The sequence below is a fragment of the Barbus barbus genome, assembly GCF_936440315.1.
Source record: "Barbus barbus genome assembly, chromosome: 15".
Classification (NCBI taxonomy): domain Eukaryota; kingdom Metazoa; phylum Chordata; class Actinopteri; order Cypriniformes; family Cyprinidae; genus Barbus; species Barbus barbus.
Genome location: NC_136743.1, coordinates 29746397 through 29764427, shown reverse-complemented (window position 1 = coordinate 29764427; position 18031 = coordinate 29746397). Strand labels below are relative to the sequence as shown.

General features: G+C 39.1%; 2 protein-coding genes across 2 annotated transcripts; one reads left to right on the top strand and one right to left on the bottom strand.

Annotated features, from left to right (window-relative positions):
• Positions 1 to 1355: 1355 nt before the first annotated feature.
• Positions 1356 to 11550, bottom strand: serbp1b (SERPINE1 mRNA binding protein 1b). Its single transcript, XM_079436321.1, has 9 exons — positions 11172 to 11550; positions 9548 to 9725; positions 9075 to 9215; positions 8920 to 8991; positions 8018 to 8092; positions 7734 to 7920; positions 7592 to 7648; positions 5211 to 5420; positions 1356 to 2939 (listed from the first exon to the last, which is right to left on the bottom strand). The coding sequence occupies exons 1-9, from the start codon at positions 11425 to 11427 to the stop codon at positions 2880 to 2882; spliced, it is 1236 nt and encodes a 411-aa protein (XP_079292447.1). The 5' UTR covers positions 11428 to 11550; the 3' UTR covers positions 1356 to 2879.
• A 1936-nt stretch (positions 11551 to 13486) lies between these two features.
• On the top strand, positions 13487 to 18031 carry LOC306881612 (leucine-rich repeat-containing protein 52; the record flags this gene model as incomplete). The annotated part of the gene is made up of 2 exons (XM_079435779.1): positions 13487 to 14126; positions 17754 to 18031. 2 exons carry the CDS (start codon positions 13487 to 13489, stop codon positions 18029 to 18031), a joined length of 918 nt encoding a protein of 305 aa, XP_079291905.1.

Sequence of the window (18031 nt, the reverse complement as noted above, 5' to 3'; positions counted from 1 at the left end):
TAACTATGCACCTGTTTGTAACTAATTTCTGTATCCAATGCTGTCACGTGATAAAAGAAAGACGACTCAAACCGGAAGAGGCGAGCTAATCATTGACTAAAGACCCAGGTAAACAACCAATTATTTTTCTGTTTCTTATACCATTATAGTTTTGTATTGTTTGTAGTGGGTTATTTTGCAATGCATACTTATATAAATCACTATAACAATAAAAATAAATCTTTATCAGTGCTAACGATTAATCGCGATTAATCGCATCCAAAAAAGTGTTTACGTGTATATTAACACACACGTGCATGTTATTCAGAAAAATATGCTATGTTTATATTAAGTATTTATAAATTATATGAATATATAGACGTAAATATTTTCAAAATATATACTTATATTTAGTTTTAATTTCTGAAACAAGTTAATACACAAAAACAAAAGAACGCATGGGGGGGGGCAAACACTTTTTCACAGCACTATTGGAGTCAGATAAATGTCGAATTGGAATTAACTTATATTGTAATAACTTGTTGACACACTTAAGAGACAGAACACAAATATGTAAAAAGATACTAAGGCAATATTTTAAACATTAATGAACAAATGTAATGTTTGCGACTGAAATATTAACAACGCACAAGATTCCTGTAAGAACAGCTGATGAAGGATGTGTTGTCGGCTAAATATTGAACTTTTAATGATGCACATTTGACCATTTTAAGCACAAATCAGTGGTCAGTAAAATTGCACAAGTACAGTACTGTAGATAAAGCTGTGTAGGTAAACTTGCAAACAGCTTCAGTGTTGTTCCACCTAATATTGATGGCTTCAAACAATTCATGAGTTGAAAAATGTCTCCTAGTTGGAGTTTATAGTGAGATTAAATAATATACTATAGGTTTCAAATCTGGACTCTGAGCAGGCCAAACATGAGCCTGATGGACTGCTTCGTTCTCAAGCTTTCACAAGCATTTTCTTGCTGAAAATTAACATCTGATCATTCCTCTTCAAAAAACACTTTTCAGTTGTTGGAAGCAAACCATTCTGTAATATTCACCTATACTCCAAAGCATTAAGAGTCTTCCCAGTGAAGCAGCGGCTGAAAGACTCTCCATGCTTCACTGTGGTAGAGATGCATTACTGTATTTTTCACCAGATCTTTAAAAGAGCATCACCATGCAACTTATTTTACCATGATCCACACAACTCTGAATCAAACTTCCCATATTCTGCCAAAAGCTTCATTCTGTCTTTGATGTGTTTCTGAGATGCAATTGCTTTCTAAGGAGTAATTCCTTACCAGTAATTTGCATTTAACACCATTTAAAGATCAGTGTTTCGCCATTTTGGGCCTTTTTTTTTTTGGTCAAGGGGTATGTAGCTACACAACTAAAGTTTGTAATGGTGATTTATCAGTTAGGTATCAAACATGGGAGAAATGGGAAATTCAAATAAGAAGTGCATAATATTTTACGTTGCCAAAGTTTTACAACCTATTTTTATTGAATGCAAAGCACTGACTAAAAAGCATTTTATTTGCAGACATGTTTGTAGTAGAAAGGCCAGGGTAACAGAGAGACGTGACAAACCAGAAGCTTGGACTCAAATCTAGTGTCGTCTTCCATTTTATTGTCCCTCCTCCTATGAATACAGAGTACATCGGCCATCACACTTGGAGGTCTCGCTATTTCACATACATAAGCTGGTTCCAACTTTTCTTTCACAGCACCCTGAATTACACTTTTTTTTTTTTTTTTTCAGAAAACGCAAGCAGTAGTGCCATCATAGTAATAATTAAAAATAAAAACACCGCAAAGATCACAGAAGGAATAAAAAATAAACAAATGGTACTGATGCAAATAGACCACGTGCTTAGTAGCTAGATTTCAAACGTCACCATAATCTAAGTGCAAGATATGTCGTCAACCTCAGCTAGAGAAAACTCACTAAAAAGGTCAATAAAACCATGTTTAAGAACATGACTAGCTGAAACTTACCATCTAAGCTCAGGAACATAAACTTAGGCAGATGATGAGTTTTTAAAAACAGGTTCTCTCTCACTCACACACACACACAAATCACCCACGTTTACAGTTCAGAAAGTGGTCCTAAGGTTTCTAAGAGATGAACTTACAAGGACCAGCCTGGATCTCCATTGAGCCCTGGGTGCTTCAACAAGATGAGGAAATAATCTCTCTGAGGAACAAAGACAACTATGCATACTAATATCACAGATCCAGCAGAGGACGACAGAAAACACCAAAGCAAGATCAAGACGACGCGTTTGCTTCTTGCTACCGGTCAAGAAAAAAAAATCCAAATGACAGGAAGGTAGCTTGACCTTAGAGCTTTCTTTCAAAACATTTAAAATAGTCAATATACATTATTCATGTATATATGTTAATAGTAAAATCATCACTACGAGTCTCGTATTCTCACTTGGTGGAGAAAATAAAACAAAACGTTCTGCTTTTGGTAGAGCCATTGAGAGTGTATTCGATTACACGCAGACACCGCAGTGCCCCGACTGAAGCGCAAGCGGTCACAACACCTCGATTCTATCTTCAAAATGCATACATTCAAGCAGCAATAAAAAAATATTTATGGCGAATGCATAATCTCTGGAAAAAAGGGGAAAAAAAATACTGTATGAACATCCCTGCTATCATGTCTCTAAATACAAAACCTCTACCCATAATTTGCTTCAGTGTAACAAGAAGTCCTTTTTGTGTTTTTCCGCAGGTAAAAGTCAGTTCTCAGTGTATGTATGGATGACAGTCTCATGTATTTCTCTTTTCTGGTTTCTATGGTCGAACAATCCGTAAGCATGCAAGCATCGAAGAGGAGGGGCAGGGGCCTGGAGGAAGGTTCAGTGGCGGAGCTGAGGTTTAGGCCAGGGCTGGAAAAGCCTCGGGATCATCCACGTTGGGAACAGAAATGCCTCCGCTCTGTCGAATTCAAAAGAAAGAGTTCAAGCCAACATTTGAGACAATCATTTATTAATCAAAGTACATATACTGCCTTTTCCTGCACACAGCCATTAAAACAACTATAAAATGAGCGAAATCTGGAAAATATAAAACATTGGATGCTTCTACACATGCATTTCACAAGCATTCAGCAGCTTATGCCATGAGTGTGTCAAATAAACATTTCAAAAGTCTGATTAAAGACAAAACTTCTTTCTTTTTGTCAATGGGGACTAGAAACTGTTTGGTTTCCCACATGCTTCAAAATATCTTAATATTCAACAGAACAGAAGAAATTCATACAGGCTTGGAACAACTTGAGGGTGAGTAAATGATGACAAGTTTCATTTTTAGGTGAACTACCCCTTTAATACCAAGGCAGTTCCAGTGCTGGTTTGGAGCCAGAGCCTAGTTTCAAACCGGTTCTTTGTTTTTCGACACCCAAAGCACCAACTCTGAACCAGGAAAAGCGGTTCGTAAGTCGCACCAAAACATTGCTGGGCTAGAAGGAAGAACCGCTTGCGTCAGGAGCTGGGGTTACCGTGACCAACAAGACGAACAGAAACTTTGGACCGCCATATTTGAAATAGCAGCTAAACACGAACACGTTTGAGTCGCCGTGTTTGGATGCCGATGTAGGTTCGCAAAGCCATGAACATCAATAGCAACGCAACGTCCGCCATTGTTGATGGATCGGCACTTCTCAGACCGGTCGGTGCGTGGGATCGGGGTGCTGCGGGAGCGACTGGAAAGCTCTCGCAGTGCTTTGGTGTGTTGGGTGCCGATGCACCTCGAACAAGTCTGTTATGTTTGGCAATGCCATGGCCGCGCTAGTGTAACGAAACATGAAACTTTTTCAGTGACGTAAGACCTGGCTCTGTATTGGCTCTCTAGCCTGTGGAAAAGCAACCGGTTCTTAAAGCGCTCGCCAGTCGAACTAACTAAGAACCGGCTATAGCACTGGCTCTGAACTAGCACCTGGAACTGCTTTGGTGGAAAGGGGGTATAAGTCTGGGTCAAGAGCACCAAGTGATTCTTTTTTTATTGTTTGATTTACATTAAGGACAGAGAGCAGCTGGTTTATTAGGCTACTGTCACTTTTCACGTGCTAAATTCTAAACCATCAATCATGGCTATATTCAAAGCAAGAAAAGTGGAAAAATAGAGTAAATAAATAAACTACATAAATCAACAACTTAAATATTTTTTTTTTCCAAACGTTGTTTGTTTTTAAATAGTTTATTGGCCTGTAAGAAATGTTTTCAGGCTTAATTCACGATCAAGATCCAGAAACGTAGCAAGGAGATCGGTAAAATAATCCATGTGACATCAGGGGTTCAACCGTAATTTTACAAAGCTACGAGAATACTCTGTGTACGCAAAGAAAACAAAAATAACAAATTTATTGAACAGTTCGTCTCCTCTGTGTCAGGGTAGCGCTATTTTGGATTATATCCGCTGGACGGAAACTGCGTCCGCTCTTCTGTGTCAGCCGCACCACGCAGATATTTTACAGGTCTCCTTGCTACGTTTCTGGACCTTGATCGTGTAAGGACCCTTGCTGTCTAAGGAGGGTCTGAGAGCTCTCAGATTCCATCAAAAATATCTGAATTTGTGTTCCGAAGATGAACGGAGGTCTTACGGGTCAACATAAGGGTGAGTAATTAATGACAGCATTTTCATTTTTGGGTGAACTATCCCTTTAAGTTTAGAAGCGCAAATAACTATGGAAGCACGTTTCCACTGAATATAAAATAAACATCACAATTCTGACTTTTTTCCCTCAGGATTAAGATAACTTGCAGTTGCAAGTAATAAAGTCAGAATTGTGATAAACTTTATCCCGCATTTCTGACTTTATGCAATTCTGTCTGTATAATCTCAATCCTGAGAAAGGAAGTCAGAATTGTGAGATTAAAAGTGGCAATTACCTTTTTTATTTTTTTAATCAGTGGTAGGAACAGTCTTTCATAAATGACATGAAAGTCAACATAAAACATTACTTTCTATGACAACATTTTTGTACTGTTTTACATCCAATCCTGGACTGAACTTTACAACAATAGAGAGTTTAGTTCTTTGCTGGGGTGGAAGTGAATAGGGTCCATTTAAAAAACAAAAAGTACTCTGTGAGTAAAACAGTAGTGTTATGGGTTTCAGGGGCAGACTAGAGTTTTATTGGATGCAAGCGGTATCTGCCACACATTTTCATACACAAACATCAGGAGAACATATCTGTATGTCATTTACCTTCTCAGACCTGCCCGCGCCTCGGCTTGGCCGTCCACCGCCGCCGCCGCCTCCGCCACCACCACCACCACCACCACCACGACCTCCTCGGCCTCCACGAGATCCTCCACGGCCACGGCCCGGCCGGCCCAAGTCTCCGAAGTTTATCTCCAGCTGGGTGGTGATGTCATTGGCGGGCTTACGGAAGTGGTGCTCTCCACCCTCATCAGCCTTTAAGAAGAAATATTACAGGATCAGCTTCAGCAACTAAAACATCATTCCCGACTCCACATAATGCTTGCTTTCTTGATGCGCTGTCAGGATTTCAGCTAGAAAACTATGAGATTTCCTCTATGCGGATAACACGGACACAATCACACAATCAAATCATAAGACTGCAATTTACAGAATCTGGAGTAAATCACAGGTAGGCTGCACAATGAATCAAATTGCAATACTGACTTGAAACTCAACGGTCTTCATGGCAACCCATCAAAATAAAAGTTCAGTTAAACTGGAAGAAATTGTGACAGAAAAAGAGTGTAAAGCAGAATGTACTTCTCAAAATAATACATTTTATGTTTTAATTTTAAAGGTAAACTTTGTCTGCCAAAAAATTATGAGAATTGTTCAATTTCAATTTGATTTCATTTAAAAAGATTAATTCAATTGTTAATGTTTTTCCCCCTTTATTTAATTACCATTAATAATAAGTTTGTATTAAATCATAAATCCAGAATAATTCAAACCGACAACACCAAATGTCTGGAAGGAAAAATAAAAAAACTACTTAGGCCCTAAAATTGTTTAAAAAATGCAATATATTAAAATGTTAATGTTTGAATTCATCTGATTAGATATGCTATTTGATTATAAAAATTGTAATGCAGAAAAAGACTTGTTAAACAAACTAGTGGTCGACCGATATTGTTTTTTTGACAGCCGATGCTGATATCTTGGAAAGCAGGGTGGCTGATGGCCCTTATACAATTTATTTTAATTAATATTTAAGAAATTTGAAATCATTTGAAAATGGATTAAAAAAATAAATGTGTAAAATAAACATACTTATACTTTAGAGGACATTTATTTTTAGAGGACAAGTATTTTTCACAAATAAATCTTTAATAAAATATAATTAAAAAGGAAGTTAACACTGTAACTAACAGGGCACTCAGTATTCTGGGAAGTTTGTGTGCATCGGGAATCATATTGTTCAAATAAAGCCAAGGTAATAGTCATTTTACATACAGCACACAGTGAAAATGACATGAATATGGGCAAATGCATAAAGCACAGCGTAGTTTGAAATCACAAGTTTAAAGTTTGTTGATCACGTGTCTCTAGTGAAGCTGAACTCTCCTGTCTGCATTCAATTCACACGGACCGACCGTCACGCAGAGAACACATGATCATGCAGGTTACAAATGCACACTTCACAAGATCTCACAGCTGGATTTGACTAAGTTTGCAAGGTTTGTGAAATTATATGTTTATTAGTCCTTCAAAGATTTGTTTAAATGATATAAATGTGCATTTGCTGAATGCTGACCGCAAATGAGAAAGTATTATAATGTTTGCCTTTCTATCACTAATAATATTAAAGCAATCGTTATAATACTTTTTTGTATACATTTTAATTCCTTTAACAGTTCTATCTGATTATTAGACAAGACTTCTATCCGTATTAGACAAAACTGTTAACGACGACAGCGAGCAAGAGGGAGAATGTGAGCACTGTGTGCTCAGGCGCTGCCGCTCTCAGTGCCGTCAAAATAAAAACGCCACCTCGAACACATCGGCCAAACAGAAAAACTTATCGGTCAATGCCGATACTTGAAAAATGCCAACCACTGACTAAAACTAAAGTTTCGTGATTTCAATGAGACATGCTTACTGATTACCAAAATGTGATTTAACCATAAAAAAAAAAAAAAAGGAAATCCAGAAATATTTAAAACAGAATTTAGGAAAAAATAAAACTGATTTCATAAGGCCCTATGACCACAGAGCTGATCCCTTTAGCCAAATTGTAGTATTAATATAGCTTTACTGAGACCACAAAACAATTTGCATATTTTTGATAACAAATAACAGGGAATAAGTCGATAAGTCAAAAGCGCAGACATGTTGGGGATCTATATTAAGGAGCAAAATCATTGGAACAAAAGAAGGTAAAGTTGAGTGGAGACAGGCGGATGTGGAACAGAAAAGTGGGATTTAAAAAGAAATAAATGAACAGTCAACATGTCACTGTGTGGCCATCGATTCTTGAATTCTGGCACGGCTCTAGGTCAAATAAATGTTAGTTCAGGTTAACTACAGACCAACAATTTCAAAGGTGACCAAAAGGGTGACAGGAGAATAAAAATCCAAATCCAGGCACAAACTGGGACAGATACCTTTTGGAATGAGTCAGGATCAACATCTCCAGCTTCAATCACAGATCCAGCATGCCGCTAAAAATGCACAAAAAGGAAATTTTAGCCTCGAAACCATAAAATGATACATTTACGAGGCTGGAAATGGACTAATTTAACTTACCGTGCCAACTTCCTCACTCTTTGACTTGTGCAGTACGTAGCCCTTCTTCCACTGACCGTCGTTACCCTCGTTGGGCTTGCGGATGTTGAACTCAACTTTGGACCGTTCTTTGTCTTGCATGGCCTTCCACTCATCCAGTGTCATCTCCTTAGGACCTTCTTCCTTCACCTCCTCTACTTCGTTCTCCCTACACAGACACAACCATCCAATGGCATGCTCTTAGCACATCTAGTCAGAGATACTGGCATTTTCTCTTATTCTGAACAGAATTCTACTTGACTCACTTGTTTTCGGAGTCGGCAGGAGCGTGGTCTTCACCTTCAGGAACAGGCTCCGGCGCTGCAGACTGATCAAGCTCACTGTCAAATCAGACAACATTATTAGATCAGGGGAACCCTTGAAATGATCACACTAACCCTTTGAAGCAATGTTTCATGAGTCTTAAATGTGAAATGACAGTTCTCCCTGACTAGGGGACAATCTGATGATTTAGAACCAGCCCACCATGTCATTCAACATCAGGTTTTATTTATGTCCAGAACAAAGTTCAATACTTGGGTTAACCCCCTAATATAAGTACTATTATTATTATTAACAACAACGATGCTTACCTTTACAAACATCACTAATTAGAGTTAACAAGAGTCTAGTGTTTCAGACAATCTACATTATTTCTGCATGACACATTCAGGGCTTCTGCAGGTTTTATGAAGGCTTTAAAGATTCTTAAATCAAGATACAGTTACTTGCAAAATGACATTAGGAGTCTCTCTTTCTGTGAAACTGATCAAAATTAATAGAGTTTAATTAAAAAAGAACAAATATCTGCCACTGGGGCTTAGAAAAATCAACTTAATTCAAAAGGAAAACAGGTTTATGGCCCATTGACTGATATTTGTTCACGTTTTAAAAATAAACTCACTTAACATTGCTGCATTTCTAAGAAAACATTTTTGCATCTCAAATAAATAAATGCATCTTGATTTAAGGATGTTTAGATATTTGTACTGGAAAACAAGACAAATATAGAGAAAGATTTCTTGCTCTGATTTAAGGCTTTTGTTTGTGGAAGGGCGAATTTAAACTTTTTAGGACTCGCAGAAACCCTGACATTTGTCAACATGTCATATCAACCTCCCAAATAATCCGATGCAACACCACAAGCCTCAAATATCTCCAATCCTACCTGGCTTCTTCCTTCACATTGCCCCAGTTGTGCAAGCCACTCCCACCACGCTTCTCCTCTCCTTTCTGTCGACTAAAGCATGAAGCAATAACGCATGAGACTAGTGCAAGAACACACCCTTAACCATTTGTTAGTGCAGGCTTCATCACACTTACAATTTGTCATTGCCGCTGTGTCTGTCAAAGTCACGTTTGCCCCGGGAATCAAAGCCATCTCCACGTCCCATGCCTCGCCCACGGCCACCTCTGGCCCCGCGGCCTGCTCCACGGCCTCTAGAGGGCTTATCCCCTATTGGCCTGAGGAAAAACATGCACAAAGACAATCGGCACTCTGGAGCTACAAAATAAATGTTGATCAGATATTGATTAAATGGGGACTCCCATTTAAGTGAACTTATTACCATGGTGGTTCTACAAATGATTAAGAATCACAATCAACCCGAAACAGAAACATTGGCATGAGTTTGGGGGAAACAGACCGACGTTATTTTGGTGACGCTAGTAGAAAAGTTTGGGGGGGGGGGGGGGGGGGGCTTGAAGAATTGAGAGTAAAAAAGGTTGAGAACCACTGATTTAAGTGATATTGTCAGCCTTAATGCTGTCATTTTTGTTATAAACCAAACACTCACTTGTCCACAGGGAACTCGCCCCCCTCTGGCTTCTCATCAGCTGGTTTATCAAAGCGGCGTTCACGAGGAGGTCGTCTGTCGGGCCGCCTGTCGCCGGGCCGAGCCTCTCCTTGACCTCCCTGGTGTTGGGAACTGGCCTGACCCTGCTGCTCCGGCCTCCGGCCAACCCTCCTCATGCCTAAAACAGATGTTCAGACACTCATTAAAACGCAGGAGTCCAACACTGAAAACCTGTGAATTCAAATCTACAGTTTTTTCATACATAATTAAATGAGTTGATTTAATCATTTCATTCAGAGCAAAATTAGAGCATTAATATCTGACTGTTGCATGCGTCACTCCCAAGAGAAATTCCACCAATCCGACACATTCAGCAAATAAACACTTATCCAAATCAGTGCACTTATTACAGGTCAGAAAACATATGCATAAAACATGTGACCCGAGCACAAAACCAGTCTTAAGTCGCTGGGGTATATTTGTAGCCAACAATGCATTGTATAGGAAAATATTAGATTTTTCTTTTATGCCAAAAATCATTAGAACATTAAGTAAAGATCATGTTCCATGAAGATATTTTGTACATTTCCTAGCATAAATATATCAAAACATAATTTTTGATTAGTAATATGCATTGCTAAGAACTTCATTTGAACAACTTTAAAGGTGATTTTCTCAATATTTACATTTTTTTTGCACCATCAGATTTCAAATAGTTGCATCTCAGCCGAATATTGTCCTAACAAACCATACATCAATGGAAAGCTTATTTATTCAGCTTTCAGATTATGTATAAATCTAAATTTTAAAATTTGACCCTTATGACTGGTTTTGTGGTCCAGGGTCACATATAGTACTTGAGTTGATGGCTAGGACCACATGTAAGATAAAAACAGCATGCACACTTGTGTGTGTTTGGGAAAACATGATGAGCAAAGGATAGCATTTAGGTGAACTATTAGTTTGGTGTTTTGCTCAAGGTCACACCGATCATGAATCAACTCGCGTGATGTCTGAAGATGCATTTTTAGTGACTGGCTCAGATTTTAAAGCACCAGGTTACATTTATTTCGTCATTTAAACAAGATCACAAACCATGACGATGACCATGACATGGTCAACTAATCACTTGCTTACGTAGGTTATCCATCACGGCCCGCCTTACAAAATAAAAGCTGAAGTGCTCTCATACATATTTGCGTAACACCAAAACACACCAACGTTTCCTCCATGTGCAAACTAGCACAGTAAGATGCTAATCACACACAGCTAGCATGTGGCTAAAGCAGCTACGCAGTTATAAATAACGTGAAGTTGATCTAATCGTGATGTTGACATGTCAGAGGAAGAAAGCGTCTCTGAGGGCATTTCTCTGAGTTAAAGAGCATTAAAGGCCGACAGCAACACGAGTGACGCTAGCAGCAGCAGCTAGTGTTGACTTCTCTGCGGTGTTTATATCTCGTCTCCTACTGTGCTGCTGCCTATCTAGACAGCATTCTAGGCTCCACGAGAGCTTAGCGTTAGCAGCGTTTAGTGTTTATGGGTTGAATCGGGTCTATAGTGTCCAAATATGCGTCTATTTTTTGAGACACAGCCGATAATTAGGACCGTAATTTCTACATACCCTCTTTCTTAAGCGGCACAGGGGGCTGGGTGTCTTCTTTCTTGTCCTGCGCTGTATTTTTCCTGTCTTTCTGGGACTCTTTCTTCGGCTGTTTGGCGGCTTGAGCTGCCGTCTTCGAGCCGCCTGACGCGGCCGCATCTTTCTTCTTGTTCTCGGCCGCCTTTAATATCTCGAAGGGGTCGGATTCATCGTCCAATAGCTGGTCGAACCGATTGGTAACGACGCAGCCGAAGCCTTCTTGCAGATGCCCCGGCATGATGGCGCCCCAACAACGGGATTCTCCTCCGATTCTTCGAGGCTTCGAGCAAACGGCTCACGGTGGACAACCACAAGATGGCCGAGGAAGACACCTGCTTCTCTTCCGGCGCTCTCAACATCCGGGACATTGCAGCTTTCGCGCCATATGGGGGATGTAGTTTTACACCTGCACTGTTCTGTATGCGGTTCACTCGAGGTGTCTACAATATTTGTGCGCTGGACATTATTTATAATACTTTATGAAGATTCATTAATTTTATTATCAGCCTATTAATTGTTTTTTACAAATGCAAAATTTGTTTAAGATTATTTTAATGTGGTGTTTCTTATATGTGACCCTGGACCACAAACCAGTCATAAGGTCACTTTTTTTTTATTATTTTAGATTTATACATCATCTGAAAGCTGAATAAGTTGATGTATGGTTTGTTAGAATCTGACAATATTTGGCTGAGATACAGCTATTTGAAAATCTGGAATCTAAAGGGTTGCAAAAAATCTGAATATTGAGGAAATCGCCTTTAAAGTTTTCCAAATGAAGTTCTTAGCCATGCATATTACTAATCAATAATTAAGTTTTGATATATCCCAGGTAGCCAAAACGGTTTGGCCCGATAATGGCCCAGATCCGGTAGGCCAGAAGAAATAACTCGGCCCGGCTGCGGTTGCCAGACTCGACATGGACATGGGATGAATGACGCCCCAGATACACCGGCCCGAGTCCAGCTGCCAAAACTGCCGGAACTGGGCCACAATCACACCGACAAGAAATTAAACACTTAGCCAGTACTGGCCCGAGTCTGGGTACTGAAACTGAGCCAACACCACCAGCATTGGGCCACAATCATGCTAATCAATTTAGCATCCTCAGTGTTGTGAGATCATGTTGACTGAGTTTGGTGTCAATCGGATGAAAAACCTAGTTCATAAAATTCCAGAGCATACATTTTTCAAACAATCCACAGTAGCTTACTTCCTCTTGGGTGGAGATCAATTTTGGTGACCTGGGTCAAACGGTGTGCTACAAAGCCCCTTAAAAATCGCCTTATTAATGGGTGTACCATGGGCGCCACCGGTAACCCCCCATGTGACCTTCACCCCGGCAATGATGGCCAACGACTCTAATGTGTGTGCCAAATTTCAAGAGTTTTTGAGCATGTTAAGGGCCCAAAAGCCCCCAAAATCTGAAAAAAAACAAAACAAAAAAACCCTCCTTAGAAAAACAATAGGGCGTCTATAATATATAACTTCAGTAGTTTGGAAATTACATTATACCATTTAGTGAAATACAGGTTTTACCGTCAATTTAAGTTCAATCTGTAAAAGCCAAATGTTGCTACCGTGTTTTTATGCTGAAGTTCTGGCAACCACAACTTCTGTTCTTTTACTGTAAATTTAACCGATTTTTTTTCCAGGCATACCACTTGATATTATAGCCATTCATTCAAAACATTTGTAAATAATAGTAACATAAATAAAATGACTTTTGTCATGGGCGTAGAATATGCGGGGGATGTGCCACATGTTTGACATGTGGGTCAAACGGCCTCATGGGCGGGCCTTGGCCAATGAAAGCTACCATACAGTCCATACCTTCAGCTGTCAGTCTGAAGCGAGACTAGGAAATCCCTAATATGGACAAAAGTATCCAGCTGTTGCTGTGGATAAGATGAATAAAAAACGTGAAGATAATACAATATATGTGTGTGTTTTATAAACAAGTCATCTCCAGGTAATAAACAAAGTATCTGAATAATACACTGCTAACAGACAGTGTGCGTTTGTGTACATGATGAATATACACAGTACACACATATAGCCTACACAAAAACTTTTATTTTGGATGCAATTAATCGCGATTAATCGTTGCCTAGCACTAATTTTACATTTTGACCCAGCATGTCTCTGACTGTACAGCGATGAAAGAAAGAAGTGCAGCACTCACACTCTTTCTCTCTCTCTCTCACACACACACACACACACACACTGAGGGGGCATCAGAGGGTGTTGTTTTCTCTGTGGAGGTTCTCGGCGTATCCACAGCCAGTGAAGACTTCATGACGCTCGCCGCCACAGCATGTGTCCCGGAACCCGCGCAGATACTGCTGGTGCTTTTGGTGCAAGTGGCGTCCTCGACCCCCCCGGGCTGCCCGGAGCGCTGTGTGTGTGATGACCAGCATGTGGTCCAGTGCGCTGAACAAGATCTACGCAGATTCCCAATGGGACTCCCGCTGACCACCCGCCAGCTCATCCTGTCCAACAACCGCATCCCTGATTTACCCGCGCTCGAGCTCAATTACCTGTCCGACCTCACGTATCTGGACTGCAGCAATAACTCCCTCACACACATCTCCGAATCCACATTTGGCAACCTGAGAAAGCTGGCGTACCTGGACCTGTCCTTCAACTCCTTCTGTAAGATAGAGGAGCAGACGTTCAGCGCGCTGGAGAGCCTGGTGATGCTGAGACTGACGGATAACCCCAGGCTCTCAGACTTTCACCCTCAGGCTTTCTCGCATGCCAGTGCTCTTCAGGTGCTGGATATCAGCAGGAACAACCTGAGCAGACTCAACGTGAGCTCCCTCACGGCTCTAGGCGTGCTCCGGTCTCTCGGGCTCAGCGGGAACCCGTGGCTGTGCGCCTGCGACGCGGAGGAGCTCTGCTTATGGATGCACACGGACACCTTCAAGTTTCAAGGTAGGCTGTATTTGGGGTCTAGGGGTTGTTGTTTTACTTTTAAAACATTAGAGGGATAAAGTCATGTTTTCTGAGAAATGAAACACTATTAAGTACATTTATGCATAAAACAAGAACCAACTTCTGTCATGATATCTGCTATGAAAACTTGTTTTCCTGTTGAATTAAGTTGACTTTTCTGAGCCCATTGACAAATATTTATGTTTTAATCATAAACTCACTTCACTTTGATCAGTTTCTCATAAAAACAAGACTTTTTATTTTATTTTATTTAGCTTCCAAGTAAATGTATCTTGATTTAAGAATATTTTAGATATTTGCACTGGAGAACAAGAATAAATAAATAAATACATGGAGTAATAGAGATTACTATTAGACCTGGAGGAAGTTGAACTTAGAAGCATTGCTAATAGAAAGACATTTTGAGACCATATTGATGTATTCCTACCTTTAGCCCCTGGTTTCAGCCCCTGAATAAAGTTGACCACTAGAAAATATAAATGAAAGTTTCATGACATTTAAGTATTTGAAAATATACCCAGTGATTTCCTAATCTGCATTTGTTAATAGGAATAAATTCTGGCTTGCTATTGGCCACTATTTTAGATTTAGGTAACAATAGCCCTCTGTTAACAATGAATGCATCAACCAGTTCTCTTCAGTCATTTAGGGCTTAAAGGAAAATAAACTAACAGCAGCCATTGGATTTGTAAAGGCCATCTGAATGATTCACGGGTATGTGATGCTGATAGATAGACAGATAGATAGAAACATGCACAAATATACAGTGTATACATACACACACATTAGCTGTAGATGATTGTTTAAGCTCATATCTGAGTTCATCTTTCAGGAATGTTCATAGAGTCCCATTATAACCAGTTATATTTAGGCAGCTGAGGGTCTCTTATAGTGCACAGAGCCACACTAAACACTCACACACAGACACATAAAACAAACACGCACAGTGTGAGGAATAAGCAGACATCTCCTGCTTTAATTGGCCCAGATGTATTCCCTCGAGTGCAGCTAATTATTTTGCTCTACAAATTAACATGCAACTATTCACACAACAATGAAGGATTAAATGCAAATAAGATCTCATCCATTGCTCTAAGCTGCTGTAGTCCCATATGTGCTGGCCTATTATTACCTTTCACTGGCTTTGTAGGGGTTTATTTGGACCCGGAGCCCCGCTGTAACATTAACTGCAGACAGAAGGAGAACACAGCTGTGAATCGCCCAGAAATTACAGTGAATAATGTACTTGCTCGCATTAAACACTTTCACTTTTTCAGAAATTACTGCACATTTTTAAAAAAACACCTCTTTTTTGTGAATATTGAATTACAGATAAATAATAACAGACATGATAATATCACCATATTAAAGCAGACAATGTTAATAATAATAATAAATATACACAGTACAAAGACATATATTATGTAAACAAAATTGTGATTAATAGTTTGACAGCACTAATATATATATATATATATATATATATATATATATATATATATATATATATATATATATATATATATATATATATATTAGGGATGCTCCGATCAGGACTTTTGCAGCCGATACAGAGTACCGATTTTTTCCCGATTTTTACCGATTATGATGCTTCAATCTTTATATAACATAAGTAATGATGTTATATAAATAATCACAAAAATGATTCCTTAGGCCTGTACAGTGAGCATTTTAATATTCCTTTAAAATGGCGTTTATGCATAACGTGAATCAAGATACTTAATATAATACAAAAATAAATGCAAACAAAATGTGTCTGATGCACCCCAAGGCAGAGATGGGCTCGGACTCGAGCCGCACTTTTATAGCCTTCAGACTTAACTTGATCTGAAATGATGCCAGACTTTACTCGACTCGAGGAAAAGGACTTGTGAATATTTTAAAAGCAACTCGAGTCTTTTATCCTTAAATACTTCTATAAGTGCATCCTCACCCCAGCATCCATCCGGACCGCGAGCGTAACAGCACGTCAACAGAGGAGCGGTTCACATAACAAGCGCTCAGGGTCGTTTATGGTAAATATCTTTCAGCGCTATATACTCTAGTATTTTGATCTAAAGCTAAACACACTTTATTCAAGCCCTTTCAGCTTCGTGGGCTTTCTCTCTCCGGATGCGCCGGCGCCAATTAAGTTCAAGAGCTGCCGTGGTTATTTTAACAACTACAGAAACATGGTGAGAGGCAAAATTATAGATTACTTTCACTAAAATACAGCAGAAAAAAACAATGCTGCAAATATAGTTATTTTTCTTACTATCTATTTAATTATCTATTCTATAACCATTCCAGATAAAGTTTTCAAAGGAGTAAAGCCTCTGTTAATGCTATTGAGTAGGCTAATATGGCCAAAGAAGATATTATGTTTTATTAATAAACGTTCATAGAGCAGAAAATAAAATTTCTCACCTATATATACACACGTGGTTCATGTGTAGTTTGCAATTTGAAAGAATTTCTCAATTTATACATTAAAAAAGGGGAAATGCAGTAATTACATGGTAACGGTCAAAACTGATGTTTTTTCACATTCACTCATTAATGAAAAGTTGCTGAAAAGATAACTTGACTGTTTTATAAAATAATGATTCCTTGGGTCTAAACAGACCTGGAATATGAAAATAGTACTAAGATTTTGAATGCATTATGAAAGTTAAATACTAGAGTACTGCATACTGCATAGTATACACTGTCACATGACCTCTGTGCATCGTATATGTAATTCAGCGGTCGGACGTGATATGTGACCCTGGACCACAAAACCAGTCTTAAGTGTATGAAATAAGCTGAATAAATAAGCTTTCCATTGATGTATGGTTTGTTATGATAGGACAATATTTGTCCGAGATACAACTATTTGAAAATCTAAATATTGAGAAAATCGCCTTTAAAGTTGTCCAAATGAAGTTCTTAGCAATGCATATTACTAATCAAAAATGAGTTTTGATATATTTATGGTAGAAAACTTACAAAACATCTTCATGGAACATGATCTTTACTTAATGTCCTAATGATTTTTGGCATAAAAGAAAAATGTATTATTTTAACCCATACAGTGTATTTTTGCGACTTAAGCGACTTAAGACTGTTTTTGTGCTCCAGGGTCACATATAAGCTCAAGTCAAGTCACCTTTATTTTCACAGTGTTTTATATAAAACAGACTGCTTCAAAGCAGCTCCACAGTGATAAACAGAAAAGGTAACAGAATCTATGCAAACTTCATCAGATATGAGGCAAATCCAAATTCTGCTGTAAAGCAGCTCTAAAAAAGACAATAGTGTCATAATTCAGCTCCAGTGAGTTCAGTTTGATAACTGTGTAAAGTTAATCAGTTATGAAACAAGTTCAATTCAGCGATAAGAAGCTCAACTGAAGACAGCAGTGACACTTTTCAGCTCAAGTCATTTCACTGTTGATTCACAAAAGTGTCTGAAATGGTTTCACATATATCAAATCCAATACCTGTATTTTTGCGTCTGTGGTTATAACGTAAGGCTGTCATGTTTATAAAGTTGCTAAATATCTACCAGCAATACAAATGTTTACGGGGGTAATGAAACCTTTTCTCCTGTGTTTTATGGGACTAGAAGAGGGACAGACAGTGTGTGACGGTCCTCCACACTTACGGGGGCAGCGTCTCTCGGAGTTGGGCCTTTGGCTGAGAAGACAGTGCCATCCAGGACTGGCTCACCAGGACTACCTGTTCTTTGTGGCCATTGGTTTCATCATCTTTGGAGTAGGTACAGTGCTGGCGTGGGCAGCTGGCACGGTGATAGTGCTCTGCCAGCGCTGCGTCAGATGGAGGAGCGACAGACCAAATGTTGATGTGACCGAGGAGGAAATTAAAACAGGACAAAGTGGGTGA